Source organism: Lynx canadensis, chromosome A1 (assembly GCF_007474595.2).
Source record: "Lynx canadensis isolate LIC74 chromosome A1, mLynCan4.pri.v2, whole genome shotgun sequence".
Lineage (NCBI taxonomy): Eukaryota > Metazoa > Chordata > Mammalia > Carnivora > Felidae > Lynx > Lynx canadensis.
This window is the reverse complement of record NC_044303.2, coordinates 193,775,414-193,798,588: the sequence shown is the minus strand read 5'-3', so window position 1 is coordinate 193,798,588 and position 23,175 is coordinate 193,775,414. Positions and strand designations below refer to the sequence as shown.

Here is a 23,175-nt window from a genome sequence, read left to right as displayed (position 1 = left end):
AAAAAAAAAAAAGACTATATTAAGGGGAAAAGAGATAATCCCAGGATTATCCCTTACAGGAATAATCTAAACTCATAGACTAAGAAAAATTAATTTGGGCTATGCTCTTAACTAAAATAAGTTTAAGGGCCCAGAAATTGCTGCCACATTGACCCTTAAATACTTACTACTAAGGGATTTTTTTTAAATTGAGGTATAAGTGGCATACAATACCATATGAGTTTCAGGTGTACAAGATGATTTGCTATCTACATATACTACAAAACGATCACCACAATAAGCCTAATTAGCATTTGTCACCATACAGTTACAAAAATTTTTTGTGAGGACAAGTTTTAAGATCTATTCTCTTAGCAACTTTCAAATATGCAATACAAAATTATTAACCAGTCACTATGCTGTACATTACATCCCCATGACTTATTTGTAACTGGAAATTTATACCTTTAAATCCCCTACACCCATTTCAGCCATCCTCAACTCCCCCACCTCTGGCAACCACCAACCTGTTCTCTGTATCTATGAACTTGGTTTTACTACAAAGTGATTTTTATCTGCTCATTTAAAATGCCCTTGATTCTATCCTAATTCATGATTACTGATTTCTGAATCATGTTCCATAGTTTACACACCTTAAGTACATTTTTACAATTCCTCAAAGAAAAAAAAAAAAAAAAAGAACTTTAGCTGTTTTAATTACAACTCTGCTCCCGGCTGGCAACCGCAGAATATGAGGACTACCATAGTCTAAGTACGGCGCTGCTCCTTAAAACCAGTAGTCACTGTGCAGTTTTTATTTTATCAAGGTCTAAATTTCCAGCACAGGTCTCAGAGGGCAGCATAAAATATACTGCAGACTCCATAAAAAGAACACAAAAACAAGGTGTAAAAATCAGTTAGACATAGACAAGCTGATCCTAAAATTCACAGAAGAAATGCACAGGGTTCCAAAAAGACAAAAGATCTGGAAAAAGAAGAACCACATTGGAAGATTTACACTTCTTGATTTCAAAACTTACTACAAAGCTATAGTAATCCAGACAATATGCCAATGGCGTAAGGATACACACAAATAAAATCAATAATAGAAATGAGAGTCCAGAAATAAACCCGTATATCAATGGCTAATTGATTTTGGACAAAAGGGCAAAGACAATTCAATGAGGAAAAACTTTTCAACAAATGATGCTGGGCAAACTGGATATGCACATGCAAAAGAATAAAGTTGTACCCCTACCTCATACCCTACATAAAAAATCAACTCAAAATGGATCATAGACTTAAGGGTAAGAGCTACAACAAAACTCTTAGAAGAAAACGTAGGAGTAAATCATGATCTTGGGTTAGGCAATAATTCATTAGAGACAATACCAAAAGTACAAGTCATAAAAGAGAACAATGACAAGTCAATATTAAAAACTTTTGTGCATGGGGCGCCTGGGTGGCGCAGTCGGTTAAGCGTCCGACTTCAGCCAGGTCACGATCTCGCGGTCCGTGGGTTCGAGCCCCGCGTCGGGCTCTGGGCTGATGGCTCAGAGCCTGGAGCCTGTTTCCGATTCTGTGTCTCCTTCTCTCTCTGCCCCTCCCCCGTTCATGCTCTGTCTCTCTCTGTCTCAAAAATAAATAAAACGTTAAAAAAAAAAAAAAAATTTTTAAAAAAAAAACTTTTGTGCAGAGACACTATCAAGATTAAGTGAAAAAACAACCTATGGACTGGGAGAAAATACATGCATATCAGGTATCTGATAATGAAATTGTACCCAGAATATATAAAGCATTCCTACAACTCAATAATAAATGGTAAATAGTAAAAAGGCAAATAATAAATAAATGACAAAAAGATAACTAATAATGAAATAAAGAACCCAATTTAAAAGGAGGCAAAACTAGAAAAGCTATTTCTCTAAAGAGGACATACAAATGGCCAACAGTAAGTAAAAAGATGTTCAACATCATTAGCCACCAGGAAAATGCAAATAAAAGCCATAACGAGATACCACTTCATACCTACTACTAGGATGGCTAATTAAAAAAAAACAAAAAAACAAAAACAAAAAAAAACAGACAATAGCAAGTGCTGATGAGGATTTAGGAAATTGGAACTTTCATACATTGCCGGCAAGAATGTTACATGGTACAGTCACTTTGTAAAACAGTTTGGCAGTTCTTCCAAGGCCCACGTCACCTACATGATCCACCAATTCCACTCCTACTATGAAAACACACATGCCTGTTTGTAGCAACATTATTCATTATAGCTGAAAACTAGACACAGTCCAAATGTCTAAGAATTGATAAACAGAAAAATAAAATGTGGTACAGATCCCTAAAATACATTATTTGGTAATAAAAATAAGTACTGATACATACTACAATGTGAATGAACCTCAAAAACATTATGCTAACTGAAAGACAACAGACACAAAATATCACATATTGTACATCCCATTTAGATTAAATGTCCAGAATAGGCAAATCTACAGACAGAAAATAGGTGAGTGTTGCTCAGGGCTAGGAGAGTGTGGAGGGAAAGGGAATTGGCATGACTGCCACTGGCGGGAGGTTTTCTGGGGGATGATGAAAATGGTCTAAAATTAGATATGGTTATGGTTGGACAACTCTGTGAATATACTAAAAAACCATTGGATGGTATACTTGAAATGGGAAAATGTTATGGTATGAAATTACCTCAGTGAAACTCTCTAAAAAACACCCCACAGAACAGACATCAGCGCAAGAACAGGCATGAATTCTTACCCCGGCAGTTGTTAGGCAGGTGGTGAACTCTTTAGACAGAGAAGACAACTCCTTACACAGTACAACTGTCATCCTAGGAAAGAAGTGAGGCAAGTCAGGAGGGCTCCTCTTTTTGTTTTTCTTTCTCTCTTTTTTAAAAATAAGCTATATTTAACAACTGTTGGAAGAAAACAAATCACTCTTGGTAGTAAATGTGAAAGGAGAAAGCTTTTTTTTTTTAAGGGAGTAAATATGTCTTCATCAACTACCTAATGCATCTGCGGACCCATTTGAGCAGACATTCATGTTACAGGAAGAGGAGGTTCAGTCCCTGGAAAAACATTTTACTGCAAAGTCCTCTAGAAAGTACTAGACTTCCAAGTTAAAGGAAATAACTAAAGTACATTTTCAGGAGATAAGACAGTACTTAAAAATCCTACATTCCATTTACAAACGTAGGTAAAGTAAGTATGTATTCATACATTCAACAGATATTTACTGGAAGTCTTCTATGTACCAGGTACTATTCTAAGCACTGGGGATATATCAGTACACAAGCAAAAGCCCAGTTTCCATGGATTCTAACTCACTTGATAATTAACAGGGAAACTATATATATGTGTATGCTTATACACATACACACACACACCCCTCCTGTACAGGTACATATATATGCGTAGGTATACGTATAAACACAGATGTATAAATGGAAAGTGGAAAGAGCCACTTTTCCAAAGAACAGGCTACTTTGGGGTTGAGTCCCTCATCCTAAGGATGGTGAAGACAAAACCAGCCCCCTCTGTGGGATGTTGTGGAGGGGTGGTGAAGTTGCAGGTAAAGAGGAGGTCTGGAAAACATCAAGGGCCCCTCCCAACCCTAACACATTAGACACTCCCACACAATTTTTCCCAATTACATTCTCATTAATTAGATTTATTTAGAAAGCAGAAAGCAGTAGGTCTTTTTTTTTTGTCCCTTATGACTATCTACTTTATAATATTTTTGAAATTTTATTCAAAATCAGCAAGACAGAGGGAAAGGGGGGTTTGGGGACTTAGCCTGATGTGGGATTAAATCCCAGTCTGCACAACCTGGACAGATTATCACATTTCTCTTGAGTCTGTGTTTCCTCATTTTTTTAAAGCTGGACTAATCATTTACCTTCAGAGTTGTAAAAATTAGAAGTGATACATGTAAGTCCCTTAGCATGGTACCTGGCACAAAATTTGCACTCATTAACAAATATCACCATTATTAAGAACTAAGGTTCGTAGAACTACTCTCTATTTTTACTTATGTAAAATTCTACTTTTATTAAAACCAATAACCTGAGAACTAGTTTTCAGATTACCAATTAATAAAAAAGAATTAATAAAACAACCAGGCGGTTAATAAAAAAATTTATAATGTAGACTTATGGCTCCATGAAAAGAAACAACACTTCTGACTACTTAATAACTAAAACCCAAAATGAACAAACCTCTAACATGTGAATGGTACAATGTGAATGGCATCTTCTTGAGAGGAAAGTTTCTTAAAACTCTGAGGCTGAGAGTAAAAAGAGGCTGAGAAAACTCTTGAACTAATGTGCATCATTTACAGGGATACTCTTTACACTTACTGGGAAAGGGCTCTGCTCCTTTCTAAGGCTGTCACTTCCTGCTTCTGGCCATGCAGAACCAGAGCCGCTGTTTTGTGAAACAGTTCAATTGAGCAGGCAGTCAATTCTGCTAGGCTCCGGATAGCAAATGCATGGATATCCTGAAAAGAAAAGCAAAACAAAGCATTGTTATTATTGTTTTTATCCCGGAGGAAATGAAGAATTCCTTGTTTCTCGCATACTGGAGGATTCCAGATCGTGAAAGCAACAGAGACAATGGCTGCCCTTCAATACACCTCCTCTTCTACCACAGTAGTGATGTCATTTTCCAGCTGGGCTCATAACTGCAGAAACAGAAGTTCCCCTAAAGTCGGGTGTGTCCACATAACTAAGTTTGAGCCAAAAGATTTAGATAAAAAGTGTCTTGTAGCAGTTTCTGGGAACTTTCTTCATGATACAACACACAAACACCCTTAGTCTCTTTTTCTTCACTCCTTTCACCCTACAGTCTGGAACAAGGTTGCTATAACCTTGGGTTACAAGGTTGACATTACAGACAGTGGTACAAAAAAACAGAAGGTGCCTACGCCCCTGATTGTAATACTCACATCTCAAAACCATTTCAAAAAAAAAGGCTTAGTTGCTTTAGTACCTCTATTGAATTTTTACTGATTTGCTCAGTTTTTTCTGTTTCCAACTGTTTTTCTCCTTCTTCCTTCTCTTCTAATGGCTTGGCCAGAGATGCACTCATCCATTCATAGGCATTATTTCTTGCCTAAACAAGAAGACGATTACTGCCCATCAACAATTCAATTCAGCTCACCAAAAGGTTATCATACATATTGTGCACCTACCAGGAACACGTTAGCATCATGTAAGTCAGTCTCACCCGAACACACACTTACCGTACATCCATCTACTTACCTTACCACTTCTCTTTACAACACTTAACACGGCCATCCACTCACTCCCCTTCTTGAGCTTCTCTAACCCTTCTGCCTTTTTTAAAACTAAGGCATAACTTACATAAAGTGCACAAATCTTCAGAGCACAACTCAAGAAATGTTTACACATCTATATGCCTTTGTAACTGACCCAGATCAAGATACAGAACATTCCCATCAGTATAAAGGGTGCCCCCCTGCCCCTTCCTAGTCAATACTGCTCAAACCTGGGAACGCAAGCTGGTGCACCCACTCTGGAAAACAGTATGAAGGTTCCTCAAAAAACTAAAAATAGAACTACCCTACCACCCAGCAATTGCACTACTAGGCATTTATCCACGGGATACAGGTGTGCTGTTTCGAAGGGACACGTGCACCCCCATGTTTATAGCAGCACTATCAACAATAGCCCAAGTATGGAAAGAGCCCAAATGTCCATTGATGGATGAATGGATAAAGAAGATGTGGGATATGTATGTACAATGGAGCATTACTCAGCAGTCAAAAAGAATGAAATCTTGCCATTTGCAACTACATGGATGGAACTGGAGGGTATGATGCTACGTGAAATTAGTCAGAGAAAGACAAAAATCATATGACTTCACTCATATGAGGACTTTAAGAGACAAAACAGATGAACATAAGGGAAGTAAAACAAAAAGAATATAAAAACAGTGAGGGAGACAAAGCATAAGAGACTCATAAATATGGAGAACAAACAGAGGGTTGCTGGAGGGGTGGTGGAAGGGGGGATGGGCTAAATGGGTAAGGGGCACTAAGAAATCTACTCCTGAAATCATTGTTGCACTATATGCTAAGTAATTTGGATGTAAATTTAAAAAATAAAATAAAATAAAAAAATACTGCTCAAACCAAGTCACACTTCCCTTGCCCAAAGGTAACCCAGTCTTCTGTCTCACTGTCTCAACTAATTTTACCTGCCTTTAAAATGCACACAAATGAAACTTTAAGTCCATTCTAATTTGTGTCTGGCTTCTTATGCCCAATATAGTGTCTGTTAGGTTTCTGGCTTCTTATGCCCAATATAGTGTCTGTTAGGTTTATCCATGTTGTTGCAAATATCAGTAGCTCATTCTTATTTCTTGCTATGTAGTAGCTCATTTTATACATATGCCATAATTTTATACATATACCATTCTCTGATGATGGGCCTTTGAGTTGTTTTTAGTTTTCTTTGACTTCCAAAATACCGCCTTCTTCCAGTTCTCCCCCCACCCTTATGGGCATTCCTCCTCAGGCTTCTGTATGTATTGATACTCTTTTCAGCCTTTTAAACACCAGCATTACCTGGGGTTCTAGCCTGGCTCTCTACTAGCCTCACCACACTCCCTCTTCCCTCAGCCCATCCTGTCTCTGTAATTTTAAGTATTCCCTACCTGCTGCTGGCTCCTAAATCCTTATTTCCAGCACTCACCTCTCCTGAAAACAATGTATCCCAACTGCCTGCTGGACATACATATCAAGATATTTTGTAGGCTGATCATTCCTCTTCCCTTCAATGGCTTCCCTTCAACCAGATGATGGTCTTTTACATGACTGAAGAAGTACCCATGACCTAGTCCCTACCTACTTCTCCAGCCTCATCTCTTACCATTTTCCACTTTAAGATCTGATAATAATGGCCTATAAATGCCTGTTCTTCATTCATGCTATTCCCTTAGGCTACAATGCCCTTCCCCGCCCTTTTCTTTTTTCTAAATAAAGGCAGCTCTTAGTTTTCTTTCAATCATCCACCCAGACATTGTCTCTTCCAAGTAACTTTCAAAGACCTTCCAGGAGACAAGGCATGTAAACAACCCTTCCCTGTATGTCCATGGTCCCCTGAGCACCCCTTCAACTTAGTATTTACCAAAGACACTGAAATTAAATGTGTCTATCTCCTATACATGAACAACATTACCATAGGATAGCTACAGACTGTCTTGTTTGGATTTGCACACCCTGTGCCTGGCATGCTATGGAGGGCAGCTACTGTTTTTACCTAGCCAGCATCCCTATCTCTTTTCTTTTGGTAGTGGGTTCTAGATTTTTCTTAGTTCATGTGGTTTGGGTAGGGTTGCTTCCATCCTCTGGCTCCAAGGGTTGGCAAACAATTCAGATTTAGTTACTAGAATGTTAATCCCCCTTCCATACAGGGATTACTTCATGATGTTTCAAAAAGTGACCCAACCCAGGTCAATGGGCATCAGCATCAGGACATCTGATGAAACTACTAGGGAAGGGAGGCCCTCCTCCTGCTAGAGTTACTCAACTGGAAAAAAGTCACCCTGATGTTGCCAGTAGTCATCCTACCACCATGTGGAAAAGATTCTCTATGAATAAAGCTGTAACAGAAGAAAGCAGAGTCAAGAGATTGGTGTGGGGATTGGGTTGGGGGTAGTAGGTGGGGTTCCTGGATAGAGAGCCATGCCTGAAGCTCTTAATTTTCTAGTTCTTGAGCTAATGAGTGCCGCTTTGTTCTTAAGCCAGTCTGACTTGAGTTTCTGTCATTTGCCACTGAGACTGTCCCGACTTCTAAGAAAAGGTTTATTGTCATTAAATGAAGACATCCACTTGAGAAACTTTATATAGACAGAATGTGTTCTCAGAGCTGTAACCAGGCAATACGAATTCAGAGAAGACTAGGAGAGCCATTCCAGCTAAGAAGTGAGAATCACAGGTTTTCTTACAAATATAGCACTGGGGTTGAGGGTTTAAGGATCAATAGATGGGGCTACACCCGAGGCTCCAACGTGAATAAGCTACAGCAGAACCTATGTACCCAGACATTCATCTCAAGGTTCTTCCTCCTACCACAGGAACTCTCACAAAAACCCTCAGGAATAATTTGGCTCTGATCTTTAACTACATTAGCCTCTCAAATTAAATAAAATAAAAAAAAAAGAATTAACTATATAAAAGGCTGGAAACAGAAAACTCAAAGTATGCTGAGAAAACTGTGAAGCAACTAGTAGGACCAGAGCAGAGGGTACATTTATTAATTAGTTCATTCATTACAAATATTTACTACACATTGTCCAGGTGCTGGAAGTACCTATATAAACCATGGCCCTGCTCTTCTTTAGTGCAGAAAGACAATTAATAAGGAAACAAATAAGTGAAGAAAATAAAATGTAGAGACGGAGAGTGTGGACTGGATGAGCAGAAGGCAGACTTGGTTTGGGTGGTCAGGAGGGGTCTCTGAGGAGTGATATTTGAGTTGAAATCTAAAGTTTAAAAGGAGTCAGCCATGCAAATATTTAGACAAGAGTTGTAAGCAGAGGGAAATCAGGTGGGTGTACTCAAGGAACAGAATGAAGACCAATATGGGAGAAGCATGGGAGAAGAGGCTGGAGTGGTGAGATTTTTATAGAAGAGAATAGTGAGAGATGAAGCTGGAAAGAATCCTAACAGTTGACTAACAGTCTACATAGTATGTGAAATTCTCTGCAAAGCTTTTGAAGAGAGAAAATGAGAGAAAAACCAGGGATTGGTTTATCTCAAATTAAAAAAAGAAAAATGGGGAGACATAAGGCCATGCAAAAGAAAACTGATACCATAAATGTAATATACTTGAAGGAGATATTTTAGTAGGCATAAAACATACTCAAAATGATCTTTCTTATAATAAATACACTAAGTGAAGTCATTATGAACTACTGTGCCAACTCAAGGTAATTTATCATACCTTTTGAAAACTGGGCAACACTACCCAGGCCTCACACCCAGAATTCAGTCTGGAACTTCCCATTGGTGAGACCTGGAGACTTAGGAATTAAAAGACACCTTTGAGGGGTGCCTGGTGGCTCAGTCAGTTAAGCATCCAACTTCAGCTCAGGTCATGATCTCACAGTTCATGGGTTCAAGCCCTGCATCAGGCTCTGTGCTAATAGCTCAGAGCCTGGAGCCTGCTTCAGATTCTGTGTCTCCCTCTCTCTCTGACCCTCCCCCACTCACACTCTATCTCTCTCTCAAAAATAAATAAACATTAAAAAAAAAATTTTTAAAGACACCTTTGAGCTTAGCTTCTCCAACCACTTAGTTTTCATCAGCTGGGGGGGGGGGGGGCGGGGGGGGGGCCAGCGGGGAGAAAAGGCCTAGAAAAGAAATGGGATTTGCCCACATCACATGCATCAGAGTAAGAATCAGACCTGTTTTCTCAGACTCCTGCTTCATTGCTTTTCCCCTACATCACACAGCCTCCCATTAAATCCTTGGGAATAATCAGGTCCTGCTCCTTAACTACTCTATATCTTATGACTCAACACAGGAAATGTAAACAATGTGAACACAACTTGCAGAGAATGACTACAACTACCAAATAGATAAGGATTACTTGCCTTTTTAAAATCGTTTATTTATTATTACGATCTCCTTGAGCACAGAAACTAGGTCTTTTTCATTAGTATTTCTCCAACACTTAGCAATATAAAGTTTACTTAACATATGTATATTTATCAAACACCTAAATATATTGGGCTAGCTTCTATAGATAGGACCATCAATGGTGAGCATTTACTATGAGCCAGGGACTTCCCAAGACCTTTGTATGCATTAACACATTAAATCCTCAAAAGAACCCCACATCACCCTATCTCACAGCTAAAGGAATCAAGGCATAGAGAGGTTAAACAACTTGCTCAACACCACAAAGAGACAGTAGATCTGGGATTTTAAGGACCAATAAAGCACAGATCCAGCTTTGAAGAAATTTAAGGTTTAGGATGGGAAGTAAGATACACGCATTAAAAAAAAAATCAAAAATAACCTGTGATAAATTTATAAAAATACATATGTATAAGGTTAAGTGAATAAAGCAAAGTGCTCAAGAACATAGACAGTGTGTTAACTTTTATATAAGAAGAAAATAGATCTGCTTATCTTCAAAATCTATCTACTTATCTAAAAATAGAAACACAAGAAGGATATGCCAGAAAACAAGAAAGTTAGTATTAGAAAGGAAAAGGGAGTGGATAGGAATTGTTTAGTTTTGACTTTTAGAAGCATAAGCCTCTATATATTCAAATATTTAATGTAGGGGGAAAGCAAATAAATCATAAATTCTTTTCATAGGTTAGCTTTATAGTAGGTAGGCATGGGCAAAGCAATGAAACTATTTCAGATGCATTATAGAATTGAGGAAATAAGGGAATGTGCTAATGTCGGGAGACAGGGTTATTATTGTGGAAGATGGGAGATACAAATCTGTAATGAGGAAAGGCAAGGAAGACTCCTGTAGGGACAGACTGAAACTGGAGTTACCAGCATAAATTCACGATCTCTAGCATATGTATGTGTGCACATGTGCAAATATGGGGGTGTGTGTATTAAGTATATTTCCTAGCTCTGCCCACAGGACCTGGAGGCAAAGATACCCCAATATCAATGAGCACACCTAGCACCCATGTCTTAGCCTGTAATACTAAAAAGGAGCTATGGCTCCCTGAAGAAATGGCTGATTCCAGGGCTAGAGTACAGAAGGTACAAGAGGAGTCCAGAATATCGTTATGCCAGAAAATAAGGAAATACTCCAAAAAATGGTAAGTGCATGTCACACAAGAGTCAGTTTGAAGGTCAATTTGAATCCCAAAATAATTAAGGACAGTAATGAACTATAAACCAAAGGGAAAAAACAGAATTCCATGAGATATTAAATAACAAATAGATAATAAATAAATAGAAGAAGGAAGAGCTCTTAACTATAGTAGAATGCCAAAAGCCAACTGATAAATAAGGAGCAAGTGTTGGGGTTAAGAGAAATCATCATTTTGCAACCATCACAGTAAACACTGGTGCAGCAAGAATCATGGATAGATGCTAAATCTGGAAGGACATTATGATGAACAGCAGGATATTTGTTGGTCTTAAAATGTCTACCCACAGAAAGTTTATTAGCAGTAAAAAATTCGTAACCATACAGTGAGAAATCAGACAACACATCATTTTAAGGGGAAGATGGACATTGTGTAGTCTAGGAAGGATATAAAACTGCTTACTAAGTCTCTTGCCTGGGAATGCATAACATGACTTTAATCATAAGAAAACATCAGACAAACCCCAAATCAGGAATACTCCGTTTTTATACGGGGGAAAGCGGTTTTTATTTCTCATCACAAAAGACAAAGAAAAGTGAGGAACTACCACAGATTAAGAGACTCAAAGTGTATGACAACTAAATACAATTCGTGATTATGTTCTGGCTTCAACGTTAGAGGGAAAAATAGGATATGAAGGACATTGTTGGGCCAATTGCCAAACCAGAATGTGGACAGGAGATTAAATAAAAATATCTTATCGATGTTAAATTTACTGCAGGTGATAATTTCTACGGTTACCTACAGGAATATCCATATTCTTAGCAGATACATATTGAAATATTTATGAGTAAAGGTCTATCATGTTTGCAATTTATTCCCCAAAATAGTCCCAATAATAACAACGTGTGTATGTGCATGTGGTGCATGTGTATGTAAAGAAAGGGAAAGGACGGGGGGCGGGGGGGGGGAGGAGAGCGAGAGGTAACAAGAGAACAAATGCTCAAACACGAATGATTAAATGTATAAATTATATATATATGTGTGTATATATATATATGTTAATAATAGGCGTATTTGCATAAAAGACATATGAATTTCTTTGCATTATTTATGCAACTTTTCTCTAAGTTTGATATTATTTCCAACTCAAAAAAAAAACACTATGATACAAGCTAAAAAGTGCTATAGTCAAGCGCTGTAGTGGAGATGAGGAAGATGAGCTGCCTGGCGGGTGACTGCATAGCTTGGGGAGTGCAGCCTTTTCACTGGGCAAGGAGAGTGAGATAACAAAATCAAGCATCACATTCTTTACCCTACGGTATGCAGGTGACTGTGGTGGCTATCCTGGCCAGGAAGCAATGTGCATCTGCTGCTACCTGGTCCAGAGATGTTTCTGGAGATTGGGAGAGGTGGGTGAAGAGATGGCAAGCAGCCCGAGACCAAGTGGATAGTGTCCCATGAGCTGGACTGGCAAGTATGCTCTATGAGTACTGCTCTGGAAACAGGCGCTCCCTACCCACTTTGACTAAAGGCCCTCCATGTTTCATACGTGTAAAAACAGCTCAGGCATCACCATCAAAGACCCAGGCATAGGCCACGGGAGGCTCATTTTCACATGCTAACTGGTCACTGGGCTCTGGGAAATCATTACCTTCCATCCAGCCCTATAAGGGCAGAGGCCACATTCCATCATCCTTGGATCACTCAGAGCCCTGACAACAGTGAGGCCTCCATAAAGGCGAACCCACTGGTATCACGAAGGCCGGTGCGTACTGCCAACACTGTGACCTGATTTGAGCTTTCAAATAAGCAAGCGTTCCAAATGAAAACAGGTGAGGATGGCAGATGTGGGGGGCAGGCAGGGCAGATGTGAAATTTGCATGTTAACCTGTGAGAGCAGGAGGCAGGCAGAAGGCACAGAACTCAGAATACAGGTCCCAATTTGGTGACATCCTTGCCAGAAAGTTATAACCTTACATTCTTTATCCATTAAATTGACACAAGTAAAAAAAGTGAAAATCACCAAGCATAACTTACCCTGGTAAGCTTCTCAGGTTTGGAGGAGACATGAAGCTGGGAAAATAGCTCTGTTATCTCTTTGGTAAAGTCTTCATCCCCTAAACAAATAAACAAACAAAGAAAAACACAGAGCCATGTAAAACCCTGCAGAAAGACTGACAGAGATGGGCGGAAAGGGGGAGGCAGAGGAGAGGCAAGGGAGGAGCCGCAGCAGCACCAGGAATAGCAACAGCAATTTACATGAGCACGGTGCTTTGGTGCTTACAGAATCCTTCTACATGCACCAACAAATTCTCCCAATGGGCTTGTAAAGAGGGTCATCATCCCATTTTAGAGATAAAGAAACTAAGACTTGGAGGGGTTATTTCTCCTAATAGCAAATACTAAGAGTCAAACCTTGGCCTTCCCACCCCAGTTCAAATCCAGTGCTCTCTGTTCTATTCCAGAAGTATGAATGAGAACAGGTGAAAGCAGAGTACTAAGCAGGTACCATGCATGTGCTTCAAAGACAGTGGACTTCAAGTCAGGACATAAAAAATGGGTACAATTTAGCCAGGAGAAAAAGAAGAGTTTCAGGTAGCAAAAACAAATACAAAGATCATGACCACACGTTTAATATATCTGGGAGAGTCTTAATTTCAGAGAGAGAAGAGAGAGAAGAGAGATAAGAGTGAAGCTAGAAAGTTAAGTAGGATCTAGGCAAAAGAGGGCCTTAAAACCTATGGAGAGGAAATCAAACTTTTTACTGAGGGAGTGAGGAGACATTGAATGATTTTAAACAGACACAGATTATGTCCGATTTAAATTTTAGAAAGATCCACTTTGGCTCCCGGGTGGAGGTGGGAATAAGAAGGAAGGCAGAAAAGCTGAGGTAATAATCCAGGGTCCACGTAAGAAATAATGATGGATAAGAAGAAAGGGAAGAGGAAAGGGATTCCAGAATGTTGGAAGGATGGTAACAAAGCTGTTGGTTAAATAAGCCTGGTAAGATATGATGGGGAACACGTAATACTTATATTTGAGAAACATACGAGCAAATACGTAAGATATATAAAAAACAAAACAAAACAAAACAAAAAAAAAACAGAAAAACAACACATCCAAATGGCAGGAAATGCTATTTTCTGCTCTACTCATCTAAATCCTACTTCATTTTCTCAGACCAAAGCTTCTTGTAACCACACAATGTGGGGAGAACTCTTATTTATAGAAATCTTTTAGCACTTACAATCTACAGAAGTGTTTCTTAGTCACCAGTTCATGGTTTACTAGGGCAAATCATTATTTCTTCATACCTGTTTTCTCCCCAAAACCCTTAGAAAAAAAATTCCATCTTGGTTCTTTTATCTCCATCTGCTATCCTTTTGTCTTCTTGGTGTTCAAGGCAGAAAATGCAAATTGTCTGGTGATCCCAGGTACACTATGGTTTGAGGAAAGTTGATCTCACTAAATATTACAGCTGTAACCTATGTAAGTCCTCTACACAACTCCTAATCAAATCCTACTATCTAAAAACCTAAAGTCTGACAGGCATTTTGTTTTCCTAGCAATGCTCCTAAATTATTTGGGAGCAAGAGAGGATTCTGAATCCATGCTAGGATGCATGTATCTCAAGGGGTTCAAGAAATAATCCAATTGGAGTACAGGGGGAAAACAGAACTTTTATTTATAGATATTTGTCTCATTTTTTTTTAATTCTATTTGAGGGTATACTTTAAAATGTAAATATGTTATTACAGTATTACATGTGTATAATTTATAATCATCAAATATGCATACATTAGTTCTAAGTGCTCAAAAAAACTTACTGCTTACTAAGTGTTGATCAAAAAACATTTGGAGGTGGCACCTGGCTGCCTCAGTGGGTAGAGCATGTGACTTGATCTCAGGGTCATGAGTTCGAGCCCCACAATGGGTGTAGAGATTACCGATAAAAAATAAATACATAAAAAATGTTTGGACAGGCGCCTGGGTGGCTCAGTTTGTTAAGTGTCAGATCAGGTCATGATCTCTGTTTGTGGGTTCGAGTCCCACAACGGGCTCCTTGCTGACAGTTCAGGCCCCGGAGCCTGTTTCAGATTCTGTGTCTCCCTCTTTCTCTGTCCCTCCCCCATTCACATTCATTCTCTCTCTCTCTCAAAAATAAACAAACATTTGGAGATCCTGTCATGTACTCCCTACAGACCTGAGTATAAAAAGTAGTTGCTGCATTAGAATAAAAGTGGGAGGATGGGAAGGAGGCAGGGCTAGTGCTCTGGAGGGACCCTGGAGAGGCTGGGGTCTTCTCCTACTGAGGCAAAGGGATCAGATGCATAAGACAGAGGGGCAAGAGCTAAGGATGCTGACAGAAAATGAAAATGACCAATGTCACCAGAACCAGATTCTGTGTTTTTCTCTCCCCTCCGCTACCACCATTTTGGTTTTGTTGTTGTTGTTGTTTTTAACATCTTCATTGAGCTGTAATTAAATACCAAGGACAGTGTTGCATTTTCATCCAAAATCACTGGAGAAAGCTGTTGGGAATAGCACTACACTGCTTTCTTTTCAGAGTCCTGATCTCTGGCAAACAGGTAGGGGAAAAAAAAGTCATAGATACAAATCCATCTGTTCAGAAACTCCATTAGAGCCCTCAGAATGGTATTTAAAGATCAGGTTTTCTGATTATTATGCAAAGCCAGATGTTGACTAAATTGAACAAATACTGTTAATGGTACTATGTAAAAATAAATTAAGTTTATAAATAACTGGGGATTGTCACTCTAGAGCTTAGTTGAGAACAACAGAGCAACTTAAGTAAATCAAGTTTAATTTAGGGGTTTCCTGCTAAGTATAGACCTTCATCTATTTACTTATGCCATCCTAATCATGAAAATTGCAGCCACCATTTATTGAGTGCTTACTATGTGTCATATATTAAATATTTCATTAGGCCTTATAACAAGCTGAGAGGAATTAGCATCCTCTTATAGCTGATAAAACAGAAGTTCAGTGTTAAGTAATTCTCCAAGGTCACACGGCTTAGGAAACAGCAGATCTTGAATTTGAACCCAGATCTAACTCCAAAACCCATCCTTTATAAACCCACCATTCTATACTGAATTCTCAATGCTGCAGGTAAGATTTAAAAACTTATATTCAAGAGCCATTTCATATCAGGACCAGTATCTTTACATAGAGTGTATAGTAAGAGGTTATATAACCAGCCAATTCGACTTCTTAGAATGCAGTGCAGAACACAAATGGGAACAAAAAAGAAAAAGGCACTCAGTATAAAATCATGCATTCCACTTTACTTCCTTCTCTCAAAAGAAAGACCCTAAGACTCTCACTCAAAGTGCCCTGCTTTCAGTACACAGCTTGAATATGGCTAGTTAACGGTTTTCCACCAGATTAGACACAGAAAATGAGATTCAGGGGTGCCTGGGTGGCTCAGTCAGTTAAGTAGCCAACTCTTGATTTCAGCTCAGGTCACGATCTCACGGTTTGTGAGTTCGAGCCCTGCATTGGGCCCTGTGCTCACAGCGTGGAGCCTGCTTCAGATCCTCTATCTCCCTCTCTCTGCCCCTCCCCAGCTTGTGTGTGCATGCATGTGCACGTGTGCTCTCTCTCTCTCTCAAAACCAAATGTTAAAAAAAAAACCTGAAAATGAGATTCAAAGGATATTAGAAATACAAGCTCACTGATAATGAAGAGAATTAAAAGATGGACATTCAGAAGAAAATAAAGATGCACACAATTCTAAAAAGTAACAGAGACATTTCCAAAAGCAAAGCAGTTTAGATAATTTAATATAGCAGTTCTCAAAAACATTTTGGTCTCAGGATCCCTTTACACTCAAAACTTGTTGATAACTCCAAAGAGTTTTTTATAATGTAAGTTATAGATCTCAACATTTATCATATTAAAAATTAAAATTAAATTGTTTGAAATACTTATCAATTGTTTAAAAATAACAACAATAAACCCACTACTTGTTGACATAATTTTTAAGAAAAACTGTATTTTCCAAAAAAGAAAACTTTTAGTGAGATGAATGCCACTGTTTTATATCTCTACAAATCTCTTTGATGCCTAGCTTGAAGACAACTGGATTCTTTTGTCTGCTTTTACACTTAATCTGTGGTGATATGTTGTTTTAAGTACATCCTACTCTGAACAGTCTGTGACTGCAATCTTTTTTTTTTTACTGCAATATTTAAAAAAAAAAAAAAAAGGTGTTCCATGAAAAAAACAGCTACTTCAGCTTACAACTTAAACAATACCAGTGCTTTTCCTTGAGACTTCAGTATGTATCACACAAAATACGAAAAGTAATATATTCAAGGGTCAAGACTTAATAAGATTAACAATTGCTACATGAGAACAAGATTAAAGGAAACTGGCAGTGAATGCATGGTGGTGAAAATACAGTATTAGTACAGTTCGGTGCCACTGTCTTGATTTATGTTAAGAAGCCAGTAATTTTACCCACCACTGCTTTTGCACCATCAGTGCAAATGTCAAAATGATACATTTTTTAAACAGAAAAGAAAATAACATCTTGGTATTAGTATGCAGGGTTTTTTTAATCATTTTATTTTATTTTTTTTAATATGAAATTTATTGTCAAATTTATCATGCCGAGTTTTGACTCATGGATTCCCTGAAGAGATCTTAGAGACCCAAGATTCTGCAGACCACACTCTCCAAAGCACTGATTTAATCTACCACATGGGTGATTGGCCCATGTGTCTTGATGGACCCTGAGGGAATTTTTCTATTCACTTTTAATATTTGTTAACTGATTGCTTCATTAAAAGGAAAAGGGGGGGCAGGGAGGCAAAAACCTACACTCATTAGATTCTACTAAAAAAGTAGCATGTAAGACATATTAGAAACATTTCCATCTAATCTTTAAAATAAAACTCTCAAAGGTTAAGATTCTGTTGACTAGAGATTAGGCTTTACGTAAACAAACTTGTTTCCTGATAATTTTGCAAAAATGAGTAGCTACTACACTTAAACTTTGGAGAATATGCAGATATTAAAAATATGGCACACACACAAAAAAACTTTTGAAAATAAAAAGACAAATTATCACCTGCATTTTGGATAACTCCCAACCTACATGCCTGAATTCAAGATGAGGACAGGGATCACAGGAGTCAGAGAGGCACAGAAGCAGTATCTAGGGATATAAAACTCATAGGGATGACCAGCCAGACTGAGGCACAAATCTAACAAGGGAAACTCTCTAAACAAAAAAGCAGGCAGAGATGTGAGCTACAAGATTAGACCTGGAGAAGCCACAACGATCTTGGGGGTCAAGGGCAGAGCAGAGGGGGAGTGGGACAAAAATATGCACATAAGGCCGACTGCTCGTATCAACGCCTGGTCAGGGGCAAGGCAGCAAAAAAGTAAAGTCAGGCTAGTATAACTGGAGAGAAAATAATATATTTCAAGAGCAATACACTGCATATAAACATGCTACATGCTTTCCACTCAAATGCTGGATTTTCATATTACCTTTTTTCTCTTCTTCCTCTTCCTCACAGAACTCTGCTAGGGAACATGCTTCCTTGAGTTGCTCCAACTCATGTTTTAGAGTCTCTAATTCTTCTCCACTCAGAGAATTAAGAATAGATTTCACCTGAATGGATATAAAATAAAAAGTTGTGAGACTACAAAAGAAAAATAAAAACATTTTCAAGTGGAGAAGAGGCCAAATTAAAATAAAAATTATGATACACCAGCTGATACAAACTATTCCTTAAGAATAATACAAGAGGCTAGTCATTACATAAAGGTAGGGAGAATTTATACTTCCAAAATAATATAAGCCAGAAACATCTGGAAATTATTAGTGTTTAACAATGGCTGATAAATTAGGGGGAAATGAAACAGTCTTGAATCAATTAAAAACTAACAGGTAACCATATCCTATTGGCAGCTTAAGCCAGAGAGACTACCAAAAAAAAGAAAAAGACCAAGGCAAAGGAAAAGTAACAGATGTGCTATTAAAACTTCTTTGTTAATCTGTCTTCCTTTTGTTTAAATTTTGAAAAGTAACACTTGACTCATTCTATTTGTAGCGGTTAGTTCAAACATTGTTTGTTTGTCTGTGTTGGTATAGTATTTTCAAAGAGTCTCAAGCCTCCATGTGAAATACATTTCATCTTCCAACTGTGCAAAAAGAGACGCAGCTATGCAGCACTCCTTTGCTTGGAGACCAACCATTTGAAATGTGGGGTTTGGAATTACCTTCATCTCACTTTCTCGGGAAAGCATCTCCAGAGCTTCCAGATGCGAAAGGCCTTGAAATTCATCAAAGAGTAGCCCATAATGAGTTTTCTTGTCTGTTTCCAAGGCAACCTCATTGGAGGTCCATAGCTCTTCTTTCTCCTTTGCCTCTCGTAAAACCTGGCAAATAGATGGAGGATTACACTGCAGCAAGTAATGAGAGCTCAAGGGTGAGCTCCAAGAGCTGGGGGAAGCAGAGCTGAGACGGGAACCATACAGAACACTGCCCTTTCCTTCCTGGCACTGCAATTCAAATCTGATCGGCTAAGGAGCTGCTGGGAAAAAAAAAATGATCACACACAATTCGAATCTGGACAGGGTAAATAACACCCAAGGAACCAGGTGTTTCTTTGAAAGTGCTTTAAATATTAATCTACTCAACAGCTCTGAAAGGGCTTGTCATCTTCTACTGCAGTGACAAGAGGCTCCTGCAGAAAATAAAGAGTAGGGAAAAAAGAACTGGGCATTTTTATAACCATTAGAGCTCTCATCCCCTCACCCAAAAAAAAGCCTTAATGAACATATCATTGAAAAGTTTTCAAAAGGAAAGAAATACTAACAAGGTCTACTACAGGCAAAAAATACAGATCAAAACAGACACATTAAATACACAGGTAAAGACAAATGGTACCTGAGACAGTGTAGAATTCCGGTTCATCAGACCCTTCGTTCTTTTAAATCCAGGATCCCCTTCTGCTATTACATCCATTGTCTTTTTCCCAATGAATTCTAAGGCATCCAAACCCCCACTGATTACGCTCTTTCCCTAGGAAACACATGCAACTTCATTGCAAGAATACTGACAAAAGACATCTGCATGGTTTGATTATATAAAATAGTGGCTAACAATACCAAGCACTGTCAAGAATATGGAGTAACGAAAACAATCATCTACTGCATGTGGGAATGTAAACAGATACAACCACTGTGGCCAGCTGTTTGTCAGTACTCAACACAAATGTGTACAGAGGTTCATCAAAAGACGTGCAAAATGTCCATGGCAGTACTATTTGTAAAAGCTAAAAACTGGAAACAACCACAATACTCACCAACCATGGAATAAATAAATGCTGTACAGTCACATAATGGAATACAGCAAAGAAAACGGAATACACCATACAAACTACACGATGAAGAAATCACACAAACATAATGTTGAGTGAAAGAAACCAAGTACAACAGAGTCTATACTGTATGATTCCATTTATGTAAAGTTTAAAAGCAGGCAAAATTAATCTGTGATGGTAGAAGTCAGGATTGTGGTCACCATGGGCCAAAGGAAAAATCAAAGATGGTGAGGAGAGGGCACAAGGGGAACATACAATGCACCATCATGTTGTTCCTTAGTCTGCGTTCATGCTGTGAAAATTCAACTGAGCACTTAGGATTCCACTTTTCTACATGTTTTACTTCAATAAGAAGTTAAAATTAAGTACTAGTTATCTATTCTCATGTAAGAAAGACATTAAGTTTCCGATAAAATCCTTTAAAAAATGTTTCTAATCGTCTACAGTTACTCAATTACGGGAAGAATATTTTTGTAAAGCAGAGTTTCTAGGCCACCAATCTCAGAATTCATAGTCATAAAATATTATGTACATTGTCTCTCTATTATTCTTCATCCTCTGCTCTGTCCTTTACTTCTTTAAAGAAAGTTTCCAAGTAGCTCCACTCTATCTCTAAGATCAAAGTAATTGATCTTCAGCAATTTGGACTCATTTAAGAGTAATCAATCCTCATGGCTTTTCAAGAAAAAGAGGGAGAAAGAGACAGAAACTCCCTGTGTTCAGAGAGGTGGAGTCCACCAGGCATTTTACTCACTGTGGTCTGAACAGCAGTAGAGATGGTTGAGAATACACCAAATGGCCCAGTCAACGGGGAGGAGTTTGCATTGTCTTTGGCATTTGTCTGTCCTACAAGAGGAAGGGGATGTGTAAACAAGAAGGGATGGTCTATAAATAGTTTTTCTTTATCAGCATGTATGAGACTTTAAAAATTAGATCCTGCTTCCTACACACAGGATAGCCTTAGCCCTTTTTGTTTTATTATTTTAAACTACTCATTTTTAAATGAAAGCTAACATGGCTTTTCTTCATCTTCATTTCATTTAAAAAATAAAATCTAGTCTTTTGAACAAACTACTGATATATGTCATAACACACTATATACTGTATGATTCCATGTGTATGATCTTCTGGACAAGGTCAAACTTTAGGCAGAAAACAGATTAGTAGTTGTCAAAAACAAGAGTAAGTGATGGGAGTACCACAAAGGGCCATGAGGAGTCTTTTCGGTAGTGATGAAAATATTCTTATATTTTGATTATCTATACAGATTAAGGAAATATTCTATACTGTATATCACAGTGGACTGCAAGTATATTGTGTAAACAGGACTGTATGTTCATCAAAACACATAAACTGTATACTTAAAAAGAGTAAACTTTACTCTTATAAAGATGTAAATTATATATCCACATCTAATTTACATTTAATTAGTCATACAAATAAATCATAAAATCCATAAATCTAACTTTCTAAAATATGGCATATTTTAAATTTTGTCCTAGAAAAGTATGCATATTTGGGAGAAAAAAATGAGATGATCAAAGAGAAGAGTGGGAGACAATAAAGCCCCTGAGAGATGGAGAAAGCAGTATTAGGGCCTGAAAAGTTTTCTATTTTCTTGTCCTAGGCCATCTTGATCCCTGGTTCAAAATTCTTCCCTTTGTGGCTTAAGTGAGAGTACAATGATCAAAACAGGTGTCCAAAATTAAATTTCACCCTCATAAATATTCAAACACAAAAAAAAAAATCCCCAAACGAAACACATTAAAATATTTTTTGTGCCACAACAGGGTCCAACTCAGCTAACTCTTCTTGGGGTCATACTCAACTGTGCCAAAAACAGCACTAAGCAACTTTTATATTCTACACTCATGGCCTTATTTAATGTTTGTAACCATCCTTTGACATATAAAATATCATCCCATGTCAGCAAAGTGGTTAAAGAACACAGACCTGTTAGTCAAAGTCCAATCCCCTTTCTCACCAGTCCCATGATGCCCTGAATATCAGACACTCAATAAATATATACCAAAGAACAAGCTCAACTGTTCTATTTTGACCCATGGTTCTAGGTCTTAATGTTTCCACATACTGACCTGTTGCACACTGGACTTCCGTTGAAATTTCACTGGGACTAGGAATTCCAAGAGAAGTCTCTGCCTTCTCAATGACATTTGAAATACCCTGGCCTAATGAGAAAAATGGTAACATTTTTATGCCTGAATACTACTTACTATTAGTCACCAAAACTGAAGAAACAAACCTGCAGATGGTTAAAATCACCATAGCCATAGACACGCTATTTTGACCATACGTAACTAATGTTTGGGAGTGTAATCTTACCAAACAAACAAACAAAACAAAACGACAAACTTGATTCAGTACCACCACAGATAGTTTCATATTAACAATTCTTGGTCAATGAAAAACTAAGTAAAGAATGCTAATGAGAAAAGGCTGCTGCAAACTCTGGGTGTACTATAAACCAGCCTATCCTTCCTGACCAATTTTTAAACTACAAAGCCCTTAACTAAAGATGGAAGAGGAATTATCAATAAAGTCATTTTTAACACAGATCTATAGCAAAACACACGCAAAAATTAATAAAATGATGGATGACCTTACCTACTGTAGCTACTGTAGCTGAGGCTGAAGAGAGTAAGGATTTGCCCCAGCTGCCCCAATATCCCCATCCAGTCTGAGGTACATCTTTGCAAACAGTCTCCTATTCTTCCCAGTAGGCAGAAAAACAAAAGGCAAAAGAAAATGGAAAAGTAGAGAATAAGAGAGTATATAGGCAAGGTATCTAATTATTAGCCCAACATACAGATGAACAAATACATAACATTTAGCTAAACAATCACATTGCTTGGTGGCAAAATGAGGAAGGCTTAGTCAGTTGAGTGTCCAACTTCTTGATTTCGGCTCAGGTCATGATCTTATGGTCCTGAAATGGAGCCCCACATTGGGCTCCACACTGGGCATGCAGCCTG

General features: G+C 38.2%; 1 protein-coding gene across 2 annotated transcripts in view; it reads right to left on the bottom strand.

Moving 5' to 3' along the window:
• FAM114A2 (family with sequence similarity 114 member A2) overlaps positions 1-23,175 on the bottom strand; it is a 33,943-nt gene that overhangs the window by 5,766 nt on the left and 5,002 nt on the right. For both annotated transcript variants that reach the window (XM_030328753.1, XM_030328763.1), the window contains exons 3-12: positions 22,808-22,907; positions 22,279-22,371; positions 20,937-21,028; positions 19,747-19,881; positions 19,077-19,235; positions 18,342-18,465; positions 12,855-12,934; positions 4,989-5,111; positions 4,358-4,497; positions 2,758-2,830 (exon numbers count right to left, since the gene is read on the bottom strand). In XM_030328753.1, the coding sequence (XP_030184613.1) occupies positions 2,758-2,830; positions 4,358-4,497; positions 4,989-5,111; positions 12,855-12,934; positions 18,342-18,465; positions 19,077-19,235; positions 19,747-19,881; positions 20,937-21,028; positions 22,279-22,371; positions 22,808-22,907 (1,119 nt within the window). The remainder of the gene's footprint in view (positions 1-2,757; positions 2,831-4,357; positions 4,498-4,988; positions 5,112-12,854; positions 12,935-18,341; positions 18,466-19,076; positions 19,236-19,746; positions 19,882-20,936; positions 21,029-22,278; positions 22,372-22,807; positions 22,908-23,175) is intronic.